Source organism: Ascaphus truei, chromosome 10 (genome assembly GCF_040206685.1).
Source record: "Ascaphus truei isolate aAscTru1 chromosome 10, aAscTru1.hap1, whole genome shotgun sequence".
In the NCBI taxonomy this organism is placed as follows: domain Eukaryota; kingdom Metazoa; phylum Chordata; class Amphibia; order Anura; family Ascaphidae; genus Ascaphus; species Ascaphus truei.
Window position 1 is genome coordinate 17,389,248 of NC_134492.1, and position 21,866 is coordinate 17,411,113.

The 21,866-nt window shown below is 39.9% G+C and overlaps 1 protein-coding gene and 1 long non-coding RNA gene across 15 annotated transcripts in view; one reads left to right on the forward strand and one right to left on the reverse strand.

Moving 5' to 3' along the window:
- Nucleotides 1-6,098, reverse strand: part of LOC142503574 (uncharacterized) — a 7,219-nt gene extending 1,121 nt beyond the window's left edge. The window contains exon 1 of the long non-coding RNA XR_012804045.1: nucleotides 5,952-6,098. This is a non-coding gene — a long non-coding RNA (uncharacterized LOC142503574). The remainder of the gene's footprint in view (nucleotides 1-5,951) is intronic.
- The window catches only part of DAB1 (DAB adaptor protein 1), a 585,647-nt gene that overhangs the window by 397,124 nt on the left and 166,657 nt on the right, over nucleotides 1-21,866 (forward strand). For 13 of the 14 annotated variants that reach the window (XR_012804044.1, XM_075616022.1, XM_075616019.1 and 10 more), the window contains one exon: nucleotides 12,785-12,985. The exons of the other annotated variant lie outside the window; for it this stretch is intronic. Coding sequence is in view for 12 of the 13 variants with exons in the window: in XM_075616022.1 (XP_075472137.1) it covers nucleotides 12,919-12,985 (67 nt within the window). In the remaining variant the exon portion in view is untranslated. The remainder of the gene's footprint in view (nucleotides 1-12,784; nucleotides 12,986-21,866) is intronic. 14 annotated transcript variants of the gene reach the window in all.

Consider the following 21,866-nt stretch of genomic DNA (forward strand, 5'->3'; position numbering starts at 1 on the left):
TTAATCATCAGTTGATTCATGGTACAACATTATTACACACTTGGCATGTTAATGGAAGATGACATTAACTTAGGTCTTGTTCAAGATGAGATGTATGTGGGTTATTTTGGTAATGTAGATAGTAATTTCATGCTAATATTATTGACATACAACTTTAAGTAAGTACCCATATAACAGCATACATTTTAATGTTATGTTTTCTGATGTCTTAACTCTGTAAGACATTACTTACCTTAATCTTCTTTCATAGTTCATAATGTTGGCATGTGATCATGTATGATTTTTGGTTACAATAACAGATCTGTAAACCTGTATGAATATATCTGTAGTCTCTCTGTATCTCTATCTATATATGTATACACGATATATATATATATATATATATATATATATATATATATATATATATATATATATATATATATATATATATATATATACCGAGTTAATGGTTATGGTGAGTAAAAAAAGTGACATAAACCCTCCACAGGAAAGCAAATATAGCTGTAAGCTCATCTGCATGTCTTAGGCAGGTCTGCATCCCCGCCTTTCCCCATTATCACCCAGCATACAGCACTTCCACTGCAGCAAGGGATTCTGGGAAATGACATGCAAATGAGCACACAGTGTCACTTTTTGCCTCAATAACCATTTTTAACATGGTTCCCTATAGGCTTAAGCTTGCTGCATGGTCACAGCTTTGAGCACAGCCAGGGTTAAGCCTATAGGGAACCATGTTAAAAATGGTTATTGAGTCAAAAAGTGACACTGTGTGCTCATTTGCATGTCATTTCCCAGAATCCCTTGCTGCAGTGGAAGTGCTTTTTGCTGGGGGATAATGGGGAAAGGCGGGGATGCAGACCTGCCTAAGACATGCAGATGAGCATACAGCTATATTTGCATATTTGCTTTCCTGTGGAGGGTTTTTGTCACTTTTTTTACTCACCATAACTTAACTCGGTATTATGGTTTAGCCTATCCCATAGCCTCTCTTGCATTCCCAGTAAAATCAACCCCACACTGATGAGACCCATCAAGGTCGAAACAGCTGTCTGTGGGTGGTTTTCTGGGTATGCACCTTAACCCTGGCTGTGCTCAAAGCCGTGACCATGCTGCAAGCTTAAGCCTATAGGGAACCATGTTAAAAATGGTTATTGAGGCAAAAAGTGACACTGTGTGATCATTTGCATGTCATTTCCCAGAATCCCTTGCTGCAGTGGAAGTGCTGTATGCTGGGTGATAATGGGGAAAGGCGGGGATGCAGACCTGCCTAAGACATGCAGATGAGCATACAGCTATATTTGCATATATATATATATATATATATATATATATATATATATATATATATATATTATATATATATACATACCAATGTCATTAAGGTTATATATATATGCCAGTGTTGTCAGCAAACAGGCCTTGTGTTAATGAGATATAAATGTTAGGTCACTTGCTACAATTATGGTATCAGTATGAGTGAGCCCCTAATTCACTCAGCTGTATTTAACTTTGAATATGATTACAACAAGGCCTGCTTACACACATCAATGCCTTTAGTTTAGCACTCTATATATAATATATATATAATCAGAATGAACAGTACAGGCCTTCATGGCTGCAAAGAGGCCTTGTTTGCTGTTAAATACAACTTATACACAGCTGGCTCAATTAGGCCCTCAAACATACTCACCCAGTAATGTTATAAACTGTAATGAACTGTTAAGATAATTACAACAAGGCTTGTTTGCACACAACAAGGCCTTCAATGTAGCAAGATCTATATATATATATATATATATATATATATATATATATATATATATATATATATATATATATATATATATATATACAGTGCTTGACAAATTACCCAAAAATCTACTCGCCAAACCAAAAAATCTACTCGCCACCTAGCCCCGCCCCCAACCCCTCCCCTAGCTCCGCCCCCAGCTCCGCCCCCAGCCCAGCTTACATTTTTTTAAAGTAAATTCCTAGTAAAACAACATTCTTTTTTGACATAAGTTTATTTATTGTATTACATTTATACTTTACTACAATTAGTCCTTGTTACGTGTGTGTGTGACTATTTTCCTGCACCCATTAACCAGTGTCTGGACGTACCCTCTTCACAATATCTAAAGCAGCAATCCCGCCTGGGATCTTACCTGATCCGCAGTCCCTCAATGTCCAGGTACCCTCATTCCCGCAATGTTATATGTTGGAGGGGAGATGTTCCCTACCTGTTTTCTGGCTTAGGGGGGATTCCGATGTCTCCCGTGTGAAGCTCCAGAGTCAGATCTGGAAGAAAGCAGTATCGGTTATTTCGGTGTAGTATAGGGCAGTTAAGATATATATGGGGTAAATAAGATATCCAGAGTGTGGAAGAGAGCGATACAGAGAGCGAGACAGAGAGAGAGAGAGAGAGAGACAGAGAGAGAAACAGAGAGAGAGAGACAGAGAGAGAGAGAGAGAGACAGAGAGAGAAACAGAGAGAGAGAGACAGAGAGAGAGAGATAGAGACCCAGAGACCCAAAGAGAAAGAGACAGAGACCCAGAGACCCAGAGAAAGAGACAGAGACCCAGAGACAGAGACCCAGAGAAAGAGACAGAGACTCAGAGACAGAGACCCAGAGACACCGAGACCCAGAGACACCGAGACCCAGAGACCCAGACAAAGAGATAGAGACCAAGAGACAGAGACCAAGAGACAGAGAAAGAGACTTAGAGACAGAGACAGAGACTGGGAGAGAGTGGGAGAGGGGGGAGGGGGTGACTGACTGACGGGGGGGTGACTGGCTGGGGAATTAGGTGGGGGGTGTCTGACTTGGTGGGGATTACTGACTGGGTGACTGGGTGGGATTACTGACTGGGTGACTGGGTGGGTTTACTGACTGGGTGACTGGGTGGGATTGGTGACTGGGTGGGATTACTGACTGGGTGACTGGGTGGGATTACTGACTGGGTGACTGGGTGGGATTGCTGACTAGGTTACTGGGTGGGATTACTGACTGGGTGACTGGGTGGGGGGGTGGGATCACTGACTGGGTGACTGGGTGAATGGGTGGGGGGTGGGATTACTGACTGGGTGGGGGTGGGATTACTGACTGGGTGGGGGTGGGATTGCTGACTGGGTGAGATTACTGACTGGGTGACTGGGTGGGATTACTGACTGGGTGACTGGGTGGGGGTGGGATTGCTGACTGGGTGAGATTACTGACTGGGTGACTGGGTGGGATTACTGACTGGGTGACTGGGTGGGATTACTGACTGGGTGACTGGGTGGGATTACTGACTGGGTGACTGGGTGGGATTACTGGGTGGGGGTGGGATTACTGATTGGGTGGGGGGTGGGATTACTGACTGGGTGGGATTACTGACTGGGTGGGGGGTGGGATGACTGACTGGGGGGGTTACCTCTGGTGTCCTGCACACACACGTTCTCTCTCTCCCCCATACACACACACACACACACTCTCAATCTCTCTCTCACATACACACACACACACACACACACACTCTCTCAATCTCTCTCCCATACACATACACACACACACACACACACACACACACACACACACATACACACACACACTCTCTCTCAATCTCTCACACACACACACCACACACACACACACACACACACACTCACACTCACACTCACACTCACACATACACACTCTCTCTCTCACATACACACACATACACACACACACACACACTCTCTCTCTCTCTCACATTCACATACACACACAGACACACACACTCTCTCTCAGTACCTCACAGTATCTCAGGAGCGCTGGAGGGGAGAGAGGGGGGGGGGAACACCCGGCTACTATCTCCCACCCCGCGCGCACAGCGGGAGAGTGCCGGAGGGTAGGGGGGGTATCTCCCAACCTTCGGGGACAGCGGGAGAGTGCAGGAGGAGAGGGGGGGTATATCCCGACCGGCAGGGACAGCGGGAGAGTGCCAGAGGGGAGGGGGTGTATCTCTCGACCCGCGGGGACAGCGGGAGAGCCCCGGAGGGGAGGGGGGGGGTATCTCCTGACCCGCGCGCACAGTGGGAGAGCCCCGGAGGGGAGGGGGGTATCTCCCGACCCGCGCGCACAGCAGGAGAGTGCCGGAGGGGAGTGGGGGTATCTCCCGACCCACGCGCACAGCAGGAGAATGCCGGAGGGGGGGACGGTATCTCCCAACCCGCGTGCACAGCGGGAGAGTGCCGGAGGGGAGGGGGGGTATCTCCTGACCCGCGCGCACAGCAGGAGAATGCCGGAGGGGGGGCGGTATCTCCTGACCCGCACGGACAGCGGGAGAGTGCCGGAGGGGGGGGGGGCTGTATCTTCTGATCCGTGCGGACAGCGGGAGCACCAGGGACCAGGGGCAGGATGTATCAGTGTATATATAAATATTTTAAAGTGCATTAAATTCCCCCCACCTCAAGCATCTGTTCAAAATCCTCCATGACCGGATCAGTGCAGGTCTTGTAAGTTACAGGAGCTGACACAATTATACAGAAGGGTATATAGAGGAGGAGGAGGAGCAGCAGCAGCAGAGACACGTGCACACACCCTCTCCCCAAACCCCCCCCCCATCATTACTTACCCGTGCAGAGAAGGAAGGGCGGTTTGAAGTCCTGACAACTCCATCCCGCGTCACAGCCAATCAGATAGAGGGATTTTTTTTTTTTTTTCGAGCAGGGAATTTTTTTTTTGCAGAGCAGGGGAAAAATTACTGGCCACGAGCCAATATCCGATCGCAGCTGGCGAGTGGACGACCGGCTTTGTCGAGCACTGTATATATATATATATATATATATATATATATATATATAGCAACTGTTAATATTACTATATGTTCATTTGCATGTCTTATATATACACACACACACATATATATACATACTATATATATATATATATACACACGCAATATATAGTTAAATATATATCGATATATATAAATATATATATATATATATATATATAATTATATATATATTTATTTACATATATATCTATATCTATGTATAAATCAAGAGAGACAAACAGAGAGAGTCAAAGAGAGAGAGAGAAACAGAGAGAGAGAAAAACAGAAAAAGAGACAAAGAGAGAGATGTGTGTGTGTATGGTTATTTTTAGCTAAGTGTAAGCAGAAATCTGTTCATCATAGCACTGTAGATGATTTCACACATATTGTTATTGTAATTAAAATAGTAAACTTGTTTTGCACATTTTGATTGCCTAAGCTGAAAGTGAAGTTTCGATTCCTGTGAAAAGAGTATCTTACACAAAGAATTTCAGCCAATTATTGTAACAAATTTCTTGTGGGAGAAAACCTAGGTATATAACTGCTAGGTTGTATTATAACCTTGGAACAAACCGCGAAGATAACATGTAACTATTCACACATTCAGCAGACATCCGTATGCGTTCAACTTAGACACTGTACACTTGAAGAGAGAAGAAATGGCAGAAGCTTCCACATTGCACAGCCATCCACGTAAATCATACAAATTTTTGATTTATGAAGCAATCGAGTCAACGCCAGAGAAAAGGGCAACCGTGGGGGAAATCTATTACTTGATCCAAAAGAAATATCCATACTACCAAGAACCTGCCAAACAACGAAATTTTAAAACTTCTGTACGATTCACTTTATCCGCAAATGAATGTTTTGAGCATGTCCATGATCGGTAAGATCAACGATGTGGATGCTGGCATGTTGCGCCATCATTTAAACTTACCATGGAACATGGAACGTATCTTCTGTTAAATAGCATATTTTTGCCTAATACCAGTTACATTGAAGCCGCACAGACTGTCGCGTCTGCTGATATACCTGCACCCTCCATTCATCAAGACCAGATGCAAGATGGACATAACTACTATGATATGTATCCAAACTTATATGGCCAATACCAATGTGGATGTGAAAACAACCAACATGCGTACCTCCGGACGTCTTGTTTGAAGAAGCCACTGCAGATCCATATGACGGCCTCACGGAGATGTGTCTGATTCAGGATTCAACGGTTGCCTCAACCATGGATGATAGTGTTGTGCCTTCCTGGAGCGAGTTGTTGCAGCCAAATCAGTTTTGACTTCTACAAGAATGGTAAATACAAATTTCGTTATGCCTTGACTCAAATTATATATGTGTACATTAATAACATACACAATTTGTTAGCCAAATGAGTGGGTACAGCTTAACATTCCAGACAGCCTTACATATAGCGTGCACAAAGACATTATTTCCTATAACAATATACTACATGACGAACCATTACTACACATTGGTGACGGAGTCCTAAATCATAGATTATTATCGCTTTTCAAGTATCATTTCAACATGTTACACTAACTGTAACACACACACACACCTCATTGTTTAGCATTCAACATATAAAAACAAAGTGTCGCCCACATATAACGTGGGAACGTGGTCATGTCCCAAGGCGTCCTTAAAAAGGTTACCGATGCAAGCCCCACCCCCAACCGACCTGCGCACGTGAAACAGTATTGGCTGTGCCCGTAGCTTATTGCTACGGTCAGTGCAGTGTGTCATGTGCGCGTGTCGGTGGGGCGGTGCGTGCACAGCGCTGGAGGCCAATGTTCATTCCGTGGGAGGGGTGTTTACGTGCATTTCACGGTGCCTTAACATGACGTCACACGTATTTTGTTCGCTCATTGGTTGATCGTCCGTTTTGGCCGTGGGCAAAAGTCCGTTTAAAAAGTTTGTTTTGCTTCCATATCATAACTTTCAGCCATGATATGCATACTGCTAGCAGCACCATGGAGGGACATGTATTGAACGCACAGAGTACACATCGTTTTGCGCATGCGCTAAGACTTAGCCCACACAGACGTTGTGCGCGCACATTATTATGTATACAGGCACCGGAACAAACATATCAGTAGTAATGCCAGCAACGCCATTTGAAAAATGAGATAGTTCTGTATCTGTAGTTTTATCCTTGCAGTTTAAACATATACGTAACTTATGCGTGAATATCCACAATCATATAGAGATGTGTTAAGCGTTGTCATGCTGAAACATAGATAAATGTGGCATCTTTGAACATCATGTGTTTGCTGTATTTCACCGATGTTGAGGATGAATACATGGGACCAATGTATGATTTCAGATGGGCCAATCGTTATATTAGATGATTGTGACGACTAGCGAACAACTATTATAATAAATATGTAACAATGCTTTCAATGATTGGTGCGCAGATTAACAATCACTACATAATGTTATTCTATTGTGCAAATATTTACTATGCACTTAATTATCATAATGATGTTGCTAAGCATTGAAGTTAGAACTTATATTGATATTTTTTTATTTTCTACTAACATTATATGTATTTCCTTGTGATACATGCAACCAACATTATCACTCAGCAAACACATTAATCTACTATATATTATAATCTCATGTGTGACTTCTCAAAGAATGTATATGCTACATTACAACTCGTAGACATTGTATTTGAACGTACACAATAACAATAGGGAGGTGATAGAAACTTTTTAGTCGTGTGAATGTTATATTATCACCTAAGTTGTAGTGGTAACCTAACATGCATGAGCTAATGAATGTTAGGTACAGATCATTAAACCATGAACATTTGTGTGTACATTTAATTCACACGAGTAACTATAGTTTAGTGTTATTAGTAAACGTTCAACACATACATAGCTAAGTGACGCCGGTGATAAAAGCAACATTATTGTGTTGGTTTATATTATTTCTGGTAGAAATACATGCATCACACAAAAACTAAAACACACACACTATATTGCTGAAATGTGTGCGTATGCAAATGTCTACTTCATTTATGTTCATATGTTGACAGGAGTTATAAAGGATCATGATCATTATGAATAACTAACGTGAATGAAATAAAAATTTTATTAACTACATTGTCATTGTCTTGAATGATTTAGGAAAAGTTGAGAATCCAAAGAACTGTACTTTGGAATGGTGTTAACATTTTGACAAATATTAGATGAACGTCAAATCAACACACATCTTTCACTTATACATACACATGTGACAATGTATTAATCAACATGAAGATGAAGTGAGAGAATAAATAATCACATACATTGCAATGTTAATGATGTTTACCACATTTGGATCATTTCATACAAACATGCATTGAGTGTTAACATCGCTCATGTGCATGAATGGATGTTGTTACGTTGCCAAAATTACATGTTATGTAATGTACGTAATGATTTGAAAACACACTGCACAATAACCACCAAGTGTAGATAAACGCACGGACACAATACAGAAACGACATATTTCAATTGTCACATCTTTTTCATTACGTTCTCTTTATTCATCCTGTAACTATACCTGTATCGAGGTTTGCACATCTTATTACAGATGTGAATTCAAATACATACCATGAGCAGTCCTTGGAGTGATATACCTTGAAAAAGAAAACAGGAATGAATATAAATCATTGTCATGACATGTTCATTAAGGTAAGCAACACACAGAAGTGACAATTTTGTATGTGATATGAAACAAAATCTAGAATACGTCAAATATGATCTTAAATACACAATAGTCTACACATCATTGTGACACACATGTCACACTCCAAAAGAAAAATTGTATGTAACCATACTGCACTAGCTATTGGCTATCGACATAGTAGGTTTATTGTGTATGCATAACCAAAAAGAGCATGTACAGAAAATATAGATTTAGTACACATTATTTCCTCACGTACACACAACACCTTTTAGTGGTAAGAAGTATAATACAACCTGTTGATGAATGACATACCGGTGCCACATGCAATTGTCCACACAGCAGAGAAGAGAAAGATGTGAGAACCATATTCATCTGTTTCCTAAGTGAATGGTATTTGGACACATGTATTTATCATTACAATGAATTAATACATCTATGTAGTACTATGAACATATATGTATTTGCTTACATGAAAAATATGTGTTTATGACATTCAGACGTGTCTCCACACCACTGGCTGTTTGCTCAGTGTCAGCTGGTAAATTTACGGGATGCTCCTCCTCCAAGCCCTGACGTATGTCGGTTTCTAAATTATTGTGGAGTGCCAGATTGTGCAAAATGCAACATGCAATTATAATATCTGACACTTTAGCAGGCTTATATTTAAGTGCCCCACCAGTTCTATCTAAACACCTGAATCGTGTTTTCAGAAGCCCAAATGTCCTCTCTATGATTGATCGTGTAGATATATGTGCCACATTATACCTCTCCTCTGCTTCACATTGAGGGTTTGCCACCGGGGTCAACAGCCACGGCCTAATTCCGTATCTTGAGTCACCTATAATCCATCGTGCACAAATATGATACAATTTGTGTTAACATTATTATTCAACAGTTCATAGAAAAACTAGAGTTGTTTCTTAACACATCATAATATGTACTCACCCACCAGCCAACCAGGTCCAAAATAGCCTTCTTCGAAAGCATGGAAGACTGATCAGTTTCTCAGGATAGAGGAATCATGACTGGAACCAGGGAATTTGGCTACCACATGCATAATCTTCATCGTGGCATCGCATACCACCTGTACATTCAGGGAATGGTAGTGCTTACGGTTGTGGTAAGCATGCTCACTCTGACTAGACGAGATCAAAGCAACATGGGTGCAATCTATTGCACCCATCACACATGGTATCCCGGCTATGGTATAAAAGCCATTCCTCACTTCCAGCCACTCTGTGTGCTATATAGGAAAATGAATATAATTCCTAGCGCGTCTATTCAGTGCACATAGAAACTGGGTAAAGGCCCGGGAGAATGTAGATTGCGAGACCCCGCCCACTATGCCAACAGTTGTCTGGAATGACGCAGAAGCAAGATAATGTAATGAGCACAGCATTTTAACAAGCCCAGGGACTGCACGAACTCTGACTGTCACAAAATCTAAATCTCCCCGTATCTCTTCATAAAGAGCTAAGATTGCTGCTGAACTCAAACGATAGCGACTTATAATCTCCTCCTCACTCATCCCATCTAACAGGGTTCTCTCCCTGTACAAACGAGGACGAGGCACAACTTCTCTCCTCTCTCTTCTCCTCTCATCTCCTTGCCCTCTCCCTCGCCCTCTCCCTCTCCTCTCCGCGTCCCTGTCCCTGTCCCTGTCTCTGTCCCTCTCCCTTCCTTGGCCTGTGACATCCTGACCCTCAGCTAGCATCTCCTCCAATAGAATCTTCCTCCGTCTCATAAACATTCGTATCATTTTCAGGTCTGTAGCTGTCAATGCGCAGGTAATTAGCCTCTTTTAAATACCTATGTGATGATGTCAGGTGACTTGATGAAGTGCAAGGTGTTACATTAACATATCCAAGTAGTTAACTCCAAACGGGTATCCAGTACGAATTAAAAGGATTATTTATGTGTGTTCACTAGGCAATCATGATATTTGACAATGATGTAACGTTAAGCTTTGTACAACCATTTATTCACAGGTATTTATGGAATGTGTAATGCATGTACCACTTCTGAACGCAACACTCAGTCATCTCATTAGGATACAACCATGACATTGACGTTGAAAAACTACGTTGCAACATGTCTAATTTCGCATGTTATTGTCACATGTTCACATGAACTAATTGTAATGTGCATATGCATAATTTTGTGCCATCAGGATACTTGCTATTGATTATGTTTCAATCATGTAAAAATGAGTAACTATTATAGATCTGTGTATAACTTAGCATGAAGTGATTATAATGCATCGTGTACAATGTAAACATGCAATGTTATTGAGTGTCCAATTGTGGACGTCATCAAAAGAGGGAGGTCACAGAGTACATGTAAACATGAAAACAAACAGCTACATTTACATTTGATCATGTGTTACACATTCAAAGCATTCTATAATGTATACCAACATTACTATACGCTGGATCTGTTAGATGTGTGAAATCTGTTACATCATATAATAATTTGAAGCACTCTTAAGTAACATGTTTCATATTATGTGACCTGTTCCTTTAAGAGTTTACTATAGGAGTTTACCTTAACACATCATAACATTAAGACTAATGTGACAGGCAAATCATCATAACATAGAAAAGTACAATTTATTATGAGCAATAGAACGTAAACACTCCTATAAAGTTATAAGTCCCCGCTGCATTGACTCCATTGATGTAGAGATGAGCTATTTTTTCTAAGTGCCGTCCCGGCAACCTTGCCGATCCTTCTCCCCTCCAACTTGCCAACTTTAGTTGGTGGGACAAATTGCCGTAGAAATCTCCATTTTTGAGTGCCGATCAGCACCGATAAGCTGATCGGGGCTACTAGAATACAGCCGATTTCAAAAAGTGCTGAAAAGTGCCAATAAGTGGGTTATCGGCAGCCGCATGCCGATAAATTTTTATCGGGAAGAAAAAATGCCGATTTTGACCACTTATCGGCGCTTGCTGAATCTCAAATCCAATTTTGGAGGGGAAATGCCGATAAAAGCCTTATCGGCGCTTACTGCATGAGGCCCTATGTGCTTTATTTACCTTAATTTGATCTAATATTATCTTTGCACTTTTTCCTGTGTTTGCCAAATGTTAGCTTATGTTGAGGTTGTAACTTCCTCTTGTTGTAATATTTTTGCAATTGGCACCTACAGTATTTACTACTGTAAATATAGAGGAAAATAATGTGTTTAATATCTCTGCCATCTCCTTATCACCAATAATTGATATGCCTATCTCACATTGAAGGTGTCTTTTATTCTCTTTTCTAATCTTTTTTTTGTACTTGTAGTTTTTTAGGATTGGTCGTACTTCCATTGCAATCCTTTCATTTTCAATGTTAGCAAACGTATTTGCCCTTTTGCAAATGTTGTTACATTCCTTATAATTCTGCAATGATGCCTCTGTCCTTTCTGTCTTCAAGAATCTCTCTTCTTTTCCATTACTTTCCCTATATGTTTATTTAACTACATTGGTTTGAATGTATTTATTTAACATTTATTACCCAATGACGTACACTGATAAGCAGCATATTCAAAATTGTCCATTATCGTCCATCATTTTTCCTGCAAGAACTTCATCCCAATGTATTCACTGTAGTAATATTCCTATTTAATATCTACATTTTTTAAATGAAGTCTTCATTGTTTGCTCATAATACTGTTCTTGATAATTTATTTGAAATTATACGTTTTTATGATCACTGCTTCCCAAATTTTCTCTCACTTGAATATTTATTACTTCTATATTACTTCCATATTTCTAAGTCAGTAATGCCCCTTTCTTTCTTATTTCCCCAATAATTTGGGTCACGTACTTGCGTTTTAGCACGAACGAGAAACAGTTTCCTTTAATTTCACTGTTAATCTCCTTGCTCCAGTCAATGTCCGGATAATTAAAATCACCCGAATTTAAAATATGACCTTGTTTTGACCACATGTTTTCCTAGTACGTTCCTGTACATATATCTGTTTACACATAAACAGGAATAGTGTTAAAATATTTTTTTTATATAATCTCTGATAAGATTCAAAGAGGGTTGAAATACAACTATTCAGCAGTTGTATTGAGTACAAAATGTTAGTTATCTTAAAAACTCAAAACGCAAACAAACGTTTTATAAGGTCCCAGAAACATATTATCCAGGTTACCAGCTCTGGTCACTGTACCACTGAGATACTTTGACAAGGCATTGTGAATTCATTGTCATACTAGTTTTCTTTTGAACACATTGTCATACTAGTTTTCTTTTGAACTGCTCGCATATGACCATTTGTCATTTTCTCTCATAGCTCTCGAAAGAAATGAATGAGATATGTGACTTGGATTATCGCATCTGAAGGGCTAAGCTATTCTGTTGGAGAAGTTCTAAATGAGCCTGGCTGAGATACTGGATCTGTGTGAAGAGGACTAAGGAAATAATAGGATGTCAACTGAGACAGAACTTCAAGTGGCTGTTAAAACCAGCACGAAGAAAGACTCAAAAAAGAAAGGTACCTTTCACTTCAATGTTTTTTCACTTAGGTCAAGTAGCCACCTTTATAATATATGGAACTTGGTGGTTAGGAAAAAGCTGCTCTAGTGTAAAAATTAACAAGTTTCATAACTTGTTTTCTGCTCCCAATAATGGGATATTTCTAATGGTGGACTTGGTATCTTAGTACAATTCTAAACTGATAATTATGTATCACTATATACTGTACATAATATTCTGCTGTTTTGTAAAAGGATTTTATTATTATTCCTAGTATCCGATTAATTTTCTGCCCTATTTACGGCTAGACAGTCTGTGTAAAATAGTAAGATCATCTGGAAATACCATTTTGGGACTTTGAAAATGTACTAATTTGGTTTAATAAAATGTACAAAGACTGGAGAGGCTATTTATGAAGGCATTGAGAAGGTCATCTATATGTACAATTTTCTTTTTGATTGATGTATCCCTCCTCTGTGCTAAATGTAATAGACTTGTTTAAGAAGTCTCATACATTTCACTCCGGTTTGCAGGCAGAGGAGTTTATGCCGGGTCACAATTGGAGGAGATTTTTCCGAGAAAAAAAAAAAGTGTCATATCCAGCTTCAGAATTTCATGTTAAATGGTTGCTATAGCAACCCAACGATGGCTAATACATTAAAATCATTAAAAAGAGCGTGAAGAGTGGAAGACAAAGACAAAAAGATTCAGTAAGATATCTAATACACAGTTTGCAGCAGTTTTTGTAACATTTATGGACCTCGCTCATTTTTAGCTTCAGTAGTAGACACATACTGTAGTTAGAATATTTTGTTAAATCGTCTTCAATACATTATATCTTAGCTAGATATTATAAGTCTACATCCGGTTCAGCGCACAAAACCATGTTTATTTGTCCGAAGTTTTTACTTACATATAGCAGATATATGGTACTTGACATCAAATATGTTATACTGTATACTTTTGTATATGTTATCTTGTTGTTCCTCCCGTTCTCCCTGGGTGGAATCCCTCTTTCCTGGGTGTAATCTTTTCTGATGTTATCCTGCTTCTCGCTCCCTAACCAAATCAGCCAGTCTTCTATACACAGAACATTCCATAGTCAGCATCCTATACTCTGTATTATGACTGAATCTGGTATCACTTATGTCTTTCTAGATGCATCCATAACTTTGCCTATCTGGCATAATAGTGTCTTACAGATATGGTAATCACCCTTGTATATCCTTGAAATCTATGAGCAAATCTTTCCTCAGATAGCCCACGACAGTTATCTGTCATACCAGCTATCCCCACATCTCTATCTTTGGAGTTAGCCACATGTCTTTACTTCACATAACCTTGTTGTAACATTCTTTTTACCATGAGGAATAAGCTCTGTAGCATCTGTGTTTAGTAATCACACAAAGACACATTACAAATCAAAGGATATCTAACAATTTTCACTGAAGTGACATGTTTTGGACATCCACTCCCAATTCTAATTATATGTGGGTGATTGTGCTTTGTATCTAACCAAGAATAGAGATGGGCAAATTTTGGGGGCGGAATTGAATCCGCAGAAGATTGGCCCGATCCCTTTGGTCCGCGGATTTCCACGGATCAATTTCAAAGAGAGCGATTCGTGTTTTGCAGATTTTTACTTATTATTACCAGTACATTCATCGGATTCCACAACCCGTGGATGGATTTGCAGAATCCAATCGATGGATTCTTCAGAATCCACGCAACGGATTTCAGAATCCGCGGATTGGATTCTGCAATTCCGTAAACAGATTGTATCCAATGTCGGAGTTTGATGAATCCGCCTTGATTAAAACCGACCAAATCCGTCCGCGGATTTTAAAGAGCGCAATACATTTTTTGGAGAAAATGCAAGAAAATCCGATTAACGTATTTGGGCGGATTCGCCCGTCTCTAACCTAGAATTGACTGGAGCATAGGTTATTTCAGATGAAGGCTTCTCTAGCTGCAAAGGACAAGATGCACTAAGTTAATCATAGCACCTATGCACTAAAGCAAATAACATAATGTTAACCCAGTGCTATTACTTAAATAACATTTGGTTATTTTGTCTACGGACGTTAATGCTAATGATATGCAAAAGAGGTCTTTCCCCCAACAACGCATATGCACTAAAGCCGTTCAGGTTAGCACAGGGATGTCGTTAGCTCTATTCTAACCCTGAAATAGGAGAAAGAGAGAGGGAGATATCTTCCCTCAAACCCACCTTGAAACACATGTGCTCAAAAACGAGCTCACCTGAGATACCTGAGAGATTTGCTAATAGGAGTCATTTAAATAGACATTGGATATCTTTCCTCCCTCCATATTTCAGGGTCTGGATGGAGCTATCACCACCTTCAGGTAAAACATGAACGAACGTCAGGTTCTTTGACGCTAACGCAAGGTAGTGCTAGATTAATCTGACGTTGTTTTTGCATATAATTAGCTTTGTGGATACCCGTTACACTCAAGGCAAATAACGTGCATTACCTGTTTCGATAACCTAACGTTATTTGCCCTGATTTAACGTAGCTACAGTAACTGCACCTGGTCCGTACATAGAGGGTAATTTCAGTCTCAACTCTCATCCAATACTGTGGCAGCATTGACTTGAACGATGAGCACAAATGCCAGAAACAAACAGCACACGCACACTCAAGTATAATGAATCTCTCAATTGGCTGCACAAAAGTACATCAGAATACATCCTTTTTTCATGCTCTTGAAACCAGATTGTGCCTTTCCTATGTCTCTCTATTGAATCTCTGAGTCAATGGTCAGATGGATTCAATGAGAAGAGAATTGCATCCCCAGAGAATTTAACTTGAAAAGTGAAGTACAAAATGTACTTGAGTGTCGGATGCAGAACACGGCTGTACATCAGACTGTTACAAATAGAGCCACTTATAAGTATAAGGAGTGGAAGGGCCAACAATACATTCCATCGCTGATTCCCCAGAGAACAAATGTAGTTAACTGCCTTTGTTTAGTAGTGGGAATATTGGGCTACAAATGTTACCTTGCAGTGCATTTTGAAGAGGGGGGTTATTTAATTTCAAGCTATTTCTGCCAAACATTGAGCCCAGCGGTGCTCTGCTGTAAGAAACCTTCTGGTGCCAAAAGATGCTGTTCAGTATATCCACTTTAATTGGTGGTAAAGTGTTTACCTGAGATGGAAGGTGTATGTGTGTATATCTTTATTTATACAGCGTCATTTATGTACATAGAGCTTCACAGCAGTAATACACGTGACATAATAATGTGACACATTACAGTATAAGCACTTCAGACGTTAAAGTAACATCAGGAAAAGGAGTCCCTGCCCCGGAGAGCTTACAATCTATTATAGCTACTTTTAGAAGATATGGGCCTATATCTATATTGAATAGAAGAGAAATTAGCAAATTGTCAGTGCTAAATAAACTATTCATTTAATAAAATGTTTAAAAGCAAGATATTTCAGAAGTAAAGGGGTTAAATATATGTAGCACTCCTGTGGTAATACTACTTTAAGTAAGGGCCCTAGAGGGTTAATTGTATGGGTTGTTACAATTGTATCTATCTAGCACATGTGTGGAGTTGCTGGGTAGAAGTTTAGCCACACCCATCTTCTAGAAGGTGCCTGTGATGTAATTAACTACTGCTATTAAGTAGAATCATAATATTTCTCCTAGCAGTCATAGTCACTAGTGATAGCACTATAGGGGTATATAAGATGGGAATAGAATATTCCACCCTCAGCTCTTAGTGGACCCAGAGTATGGGGGATCTCAGGAGTATAGTTATTTCTTTAACTAAGTGTAAGCAACATCTTTTTTCTTGGTTTCGAAGATAGGAAAAGTATCCCAGAGTAAGAGGGTCCCTATAGAGATATTCCGGAACAGGTCACCCACCACAGTAGAATATTGAATACCTTATTACAGGTTTTCTCCAAAGAGACCTGGAGGTGTTTGCTGCGGAATTGCATAGGGTATGTCCCTTAGTTCTGTTGCTTGTGACAGGGTTGAAGGCTTGGGAAGGAGATTGCCCCTGCTCAAATATCTCATTGGTTGAGTAACCACCTGTTCAATTATATACTTTGCAACAACAAGTTACCGTTTATCTGAAAACCGTTACAGTTTCTTGATGCTTGAGGACTATTAATGAACTATATAAAAGTTCCTGGCGCCCTCGTTTCAAATGCTCACTGCACCAGCCTGCATGGGCACCAGCCCCTGAGAACGGAGGGAACAAGAGTCGCTGTGCATCACATACACCACCATACCCTCTTCTGTTAGCCGGGGACATATATATATAGTAAAAACATAGTCTAGTTGGTGGGATTACCATTTAAATATAGAACCATAGAATTTGACAACAGAAATGTATGGCGCCCAGGAGAGTGTGTTCACCGGGGCCCCAAGGTTGTTCAGCAGGAAGGGGGGGAAGGCTTTGAGGGAATATTAGTGGACCCAGCTGCAGAACTGGGCTTAGACGAGCAGCAGTAGAGGAACCCAGCTGGACGAGCACTTCTGCTTATCGGCTGGGCTTTCCTTCCATCGGCATCCTTGCCGACACCTCATTGAAGCTTACACATTTGTACAACTGCTATTAGAGTTTCATATATCTTAACTCAGGGGTTCTCAAGACCCCTCAACAGATCAGGTTGAGGATATCCCAGCTTCAGCACAGGTGGCTCCATCAGTGGCTCAGTCAATGACTGAGCCACTGATGGGGCCACCAGTGCTGAAGGAGGGACTGATTGAGCCACCTGTGCTGAAGCAGGAACTGATTGAGCCACCTGTGCTGAAGCTGTGATATTCTCATAACCTGACCTGTTGGGGGGTCTTCAGTACTGGAGTTGAGAACCACTGTCTTAACTCCTTCACTGCCAGATGGGCCAGCCATGTACTGAAAGGCAGCATACACCTGACAAATACATTGGGCGAACTCATTGCAGTGTGTCCCCAGTTTTTTACAGCTCAAACTGCAGGACTAAATGTTGTGTCTATAAAAATGCCCCAGTGTTTTGCAACATCAATGCTGGTACAAAATTGGACTCGTCATAGTTGGGGAGGTAGGTAACAAGAAAGCTGTTAGAAGTGCAGTATTTTATGTTTACAGCACTTTTAAATAATTATATTTTGAGAAGCATGACAAAATTGCCAATATGTCAATAGAAGAAGAAATTCTTTTAGATGTCAGAATAACAAGCATTTATTATTGTGTATGTCTCTCTGGCAACAGCAATATCTGGAGATACCACATCTAATCTTTATGGAAACTGACTGCAGTGTTAGAAATAACAACTACATTCTCAGTTTGACATGTTTCACATTGAAAAAAATATGTAATCTGCGCTACAGCCCATGTTTTAAAAGCTCTTCCACTATGATTTTATATTTTACCTTTATTTTGATATAGAGACGACCATGAACATAGCATTTTGCAGTATAAAAATAAGAGCCCCAGAAATGGATATTGCAAAAAGGTACATCAAAGCAGCGGTGCACAAACTGGGAGGCGCGAGTAGAAAAGATTGCGCAACGCTGCATCAAAGTAATATTTTGGATCTCCATCGTGCATGGCAAAGTGAGGAAATGAATAAATGTGTCTGCCAATCACCCATATCCATATTTTTCACGGGGTTCATAATTAAACCACAAAAAAATCACATGTTCCTTTTATAGAATTTACTCATACTCAACAGTTACATGTTTCTCAATTTTAATCTTATGAGTTCTAGATGATAGTGTTGTAGGTGGTGAAATAAACCCATCTGTGATATGATCTATGAATTTGAAATAACTCTTAAGTAATTCAACTTGCCATGGTGAAGTTTCAGTACAACAACGTATATTGTGATTAAAAAACATATTTGGTGTCAAGGTTATGTTAATAGTAACGCTGTATTCACGAAAGACAATAATCAACCCAGTTTCCTCTCTGTGTCCTCTATATATACTAAACAGAATCTACTCTGTGTTCTGTAAAAAAAAAAATATGTCCCTGTTCTAACAAACTCACTGTAACCATTCAGTGTTTGTAGTCAGACATGTTCTATTTGAAAAAGACCAGATTCTCCAAGGTCAAGGATGAATTGGAGCTAAAATTTCCATTTAAAAAAATGCCAGTTCAAAGAGAAAATCATCTTCTTTAGATTTTAACTCGAGGTGATATAAGCCTTAAATCTGAAAACAAAAAAGCAGCAGACATAAGCACTATTCTGATAGTCTTAATTTAACTGCCCAGGATGCTGGCTTGGCTTCCTCTTTGCAACTTAAAATATTCAATGCTTTTGTCAAGCCGTAAAATATAAACCTTTTAGATACCCTTTTTTTTTAAAAGAATCATTATTTTAGATTGACAAGCTAATACTGTATATATTTTTGAAAATGTCAAACATCTTTGTAGGTATAAAGAGGCATATTATTAGTAATATTCAGTGGTTTATAACATACGCCTCTGCAGAAATGCAATGCATTGTTGGTTCATCATCTGGTAATGTTCAGAAGATGAAGAGATTGTTGGGAGAATAACTTGGAGAGGTAAAGAGGGGGACTCGCAATTGAAAAAAAGTTGGTCGTTTTGCTTGAGAAGACCAGTTTACTAATGGTATTTCTGTAATTTAGGTATGCTAACTGTGACACAGAGGCAGCATTTGAGGGAAGAGATAGTAGCACTCCATGATCACTTGTTAGCGGTATGTGGTTTATTCAGACATCAACGTTTGCATCCAGCGCAGTGGACCTTTCTCAACTGACCCTTCAGTGCTACTCTTTTTTAAATTACAATGTCATTGGTACCTACCTCAGTTTAGCACCCGCAAGTATTCCGATATTATATTATTGGGTGCTAGTGTACTATGTTGTGAATTTAGGGACATTGGAACAAACCCCTCTCTCTGCTTGGTGGCTCATAAGAGGGATTATCACTAAATTATCCCTGGGTAAGTACCATTGCCATCATATCCCTGATGTCACCCTCTCAATAAATTGCTTTTAATGTTTTTGATGTGCTGAGCGCCACAATTTTTTCCCTGTTGCTGTGCACCGCTGATCCTCATTAGGGAACTACAATATTATCCCTGGGTAACAATCTTTATTGTGGGATCACAAAATGTTGCAGCGCCTCAAAGCAAACATTTTATTTGCATTGAAACATCTTCCCTTCTTCCCAAATGAGTTGTTGCCTTCAATATAAGAATAAATTAAATGATTACTTTGGGAGAGATTGATACAGAGCCGACACTGAATACTTTTTCCAAGAGAACTAGTGTGTTTTTAGATGAACATATGACAGGGATTTGGGTGTAATATTTAATGATAAATTCCTAATAAGTGCACCAGGATCATATCCGTATATTCTGCAGTATTTAGATTGACATTTATGTCTGTACTCTTGGCATGATAAGGTATGCAGAGAATGGGGTAACAGATGGCAACTTTTGCAAGAAGTCTGCTCAATAGTAAAGATTTCTCTGACAGTCTGCTCTTGCAAACATGGAATAAATAAATTAAAGGCATAGTTGAGATGCATAATGTGTAGTTTGAAGCTTGTTGCCTTAATCTTATTTTTTTTTTTTTTTTTTAGACAACAGCATAATGAAAGCATATAGGAAATAGATAAACGGGAATAGCCAGTCATCATTTAGGCCACCCAAGTTAAGCTTCGATGCACAAAACTAATGCAGAAAACACAAACCCATTGGAAGTTCGGTGACTATTATTATGAGGCTCAACATAAACATGTAATTGCAATTATAAAGACATATTGGTCCATATGGTATCCATAAAGGATGCAACTCAGGTCATTCCATTGCTCGCACTGGATCCTGTCTCTGCAAATAAAATTCTTATGGGGACTCTGGAAGATTTGAAAACTCTTTTGATGAATTGTGCTTTTTTTAATTGTGGGGAACATGGCCCAGTGACTTTAAGATTGAAGATGGCCACAAACCAGTTTAATGTAAATGTATTATTTATTGATATACTGCAACTAATTATTGAGCAGCTTGTGGGAGGCCAGCCCCTCCTTTTTCAAGGTATGTAATCTCCCAGCATGGTCCCTGTATTTTCACTATTCACTTTACTTGCAGACATGTAAGTATCCTCACTGGTATTTACCAGTTTTTCCAAAAAAGGCCAGGGGAGCGTGTCTCGTAGTCATAAAAAATAAATGAAAACATCACATAGTACAGTCATGTTAAAATACAGTGATTTTGTGTGCAAGGCTCAAAAATGACTACTCACATAAAAGTAGCCAAAATCAAGCAGCCATCCAACTTAAGGGGTGGATAAACCCGGTGAATATGCAGCAGCCACCAGCCACCAACCTCCAAGGAAGAAAAGGAAAAAGACCATATAGTGTAGACGGTATTATATTCTGACAATAGGTATACAAATGAAGGCTTACACTCTGTATGATCAAGATAGGCGAAAATGGATAGCGGGTAACAGGTATACAGGGAGCCGCGATCTCCTGGGTTCCTCGTTGTCCTCCGCTTCACCGGAACACTGTATCCACGCCGGGGCTTCCGTCACGTCACTTTCGGTGCGTCCGGAACCGTAGGGCCTGATGGTAGGAGTGGATTCTCGGTGTTCCTCCTCTTGGGTATTGCTGGACTGAAACACTCTACGCGTTTCGCCGTTGTATGCTTACGGCTTCGAGCACCTTTTTATCATTTACCAGTTTTTGACTGCACTAGGATATATAAGCATATGCTTGGATATATTAACCCCTTCTGGGGTTATTTCACATAACGTTAGTATGCATTTAGCATAGGGACCTGCTATAGAGACTTAACTTGACGTGGTTAGCAGGCTTGGCATTATTTGATCAAAGGATGTAACCAAAAGTCTCCTTTATCTTATAGATTTGTACACCATATATATTTATTCCCCATTTATTGCTAT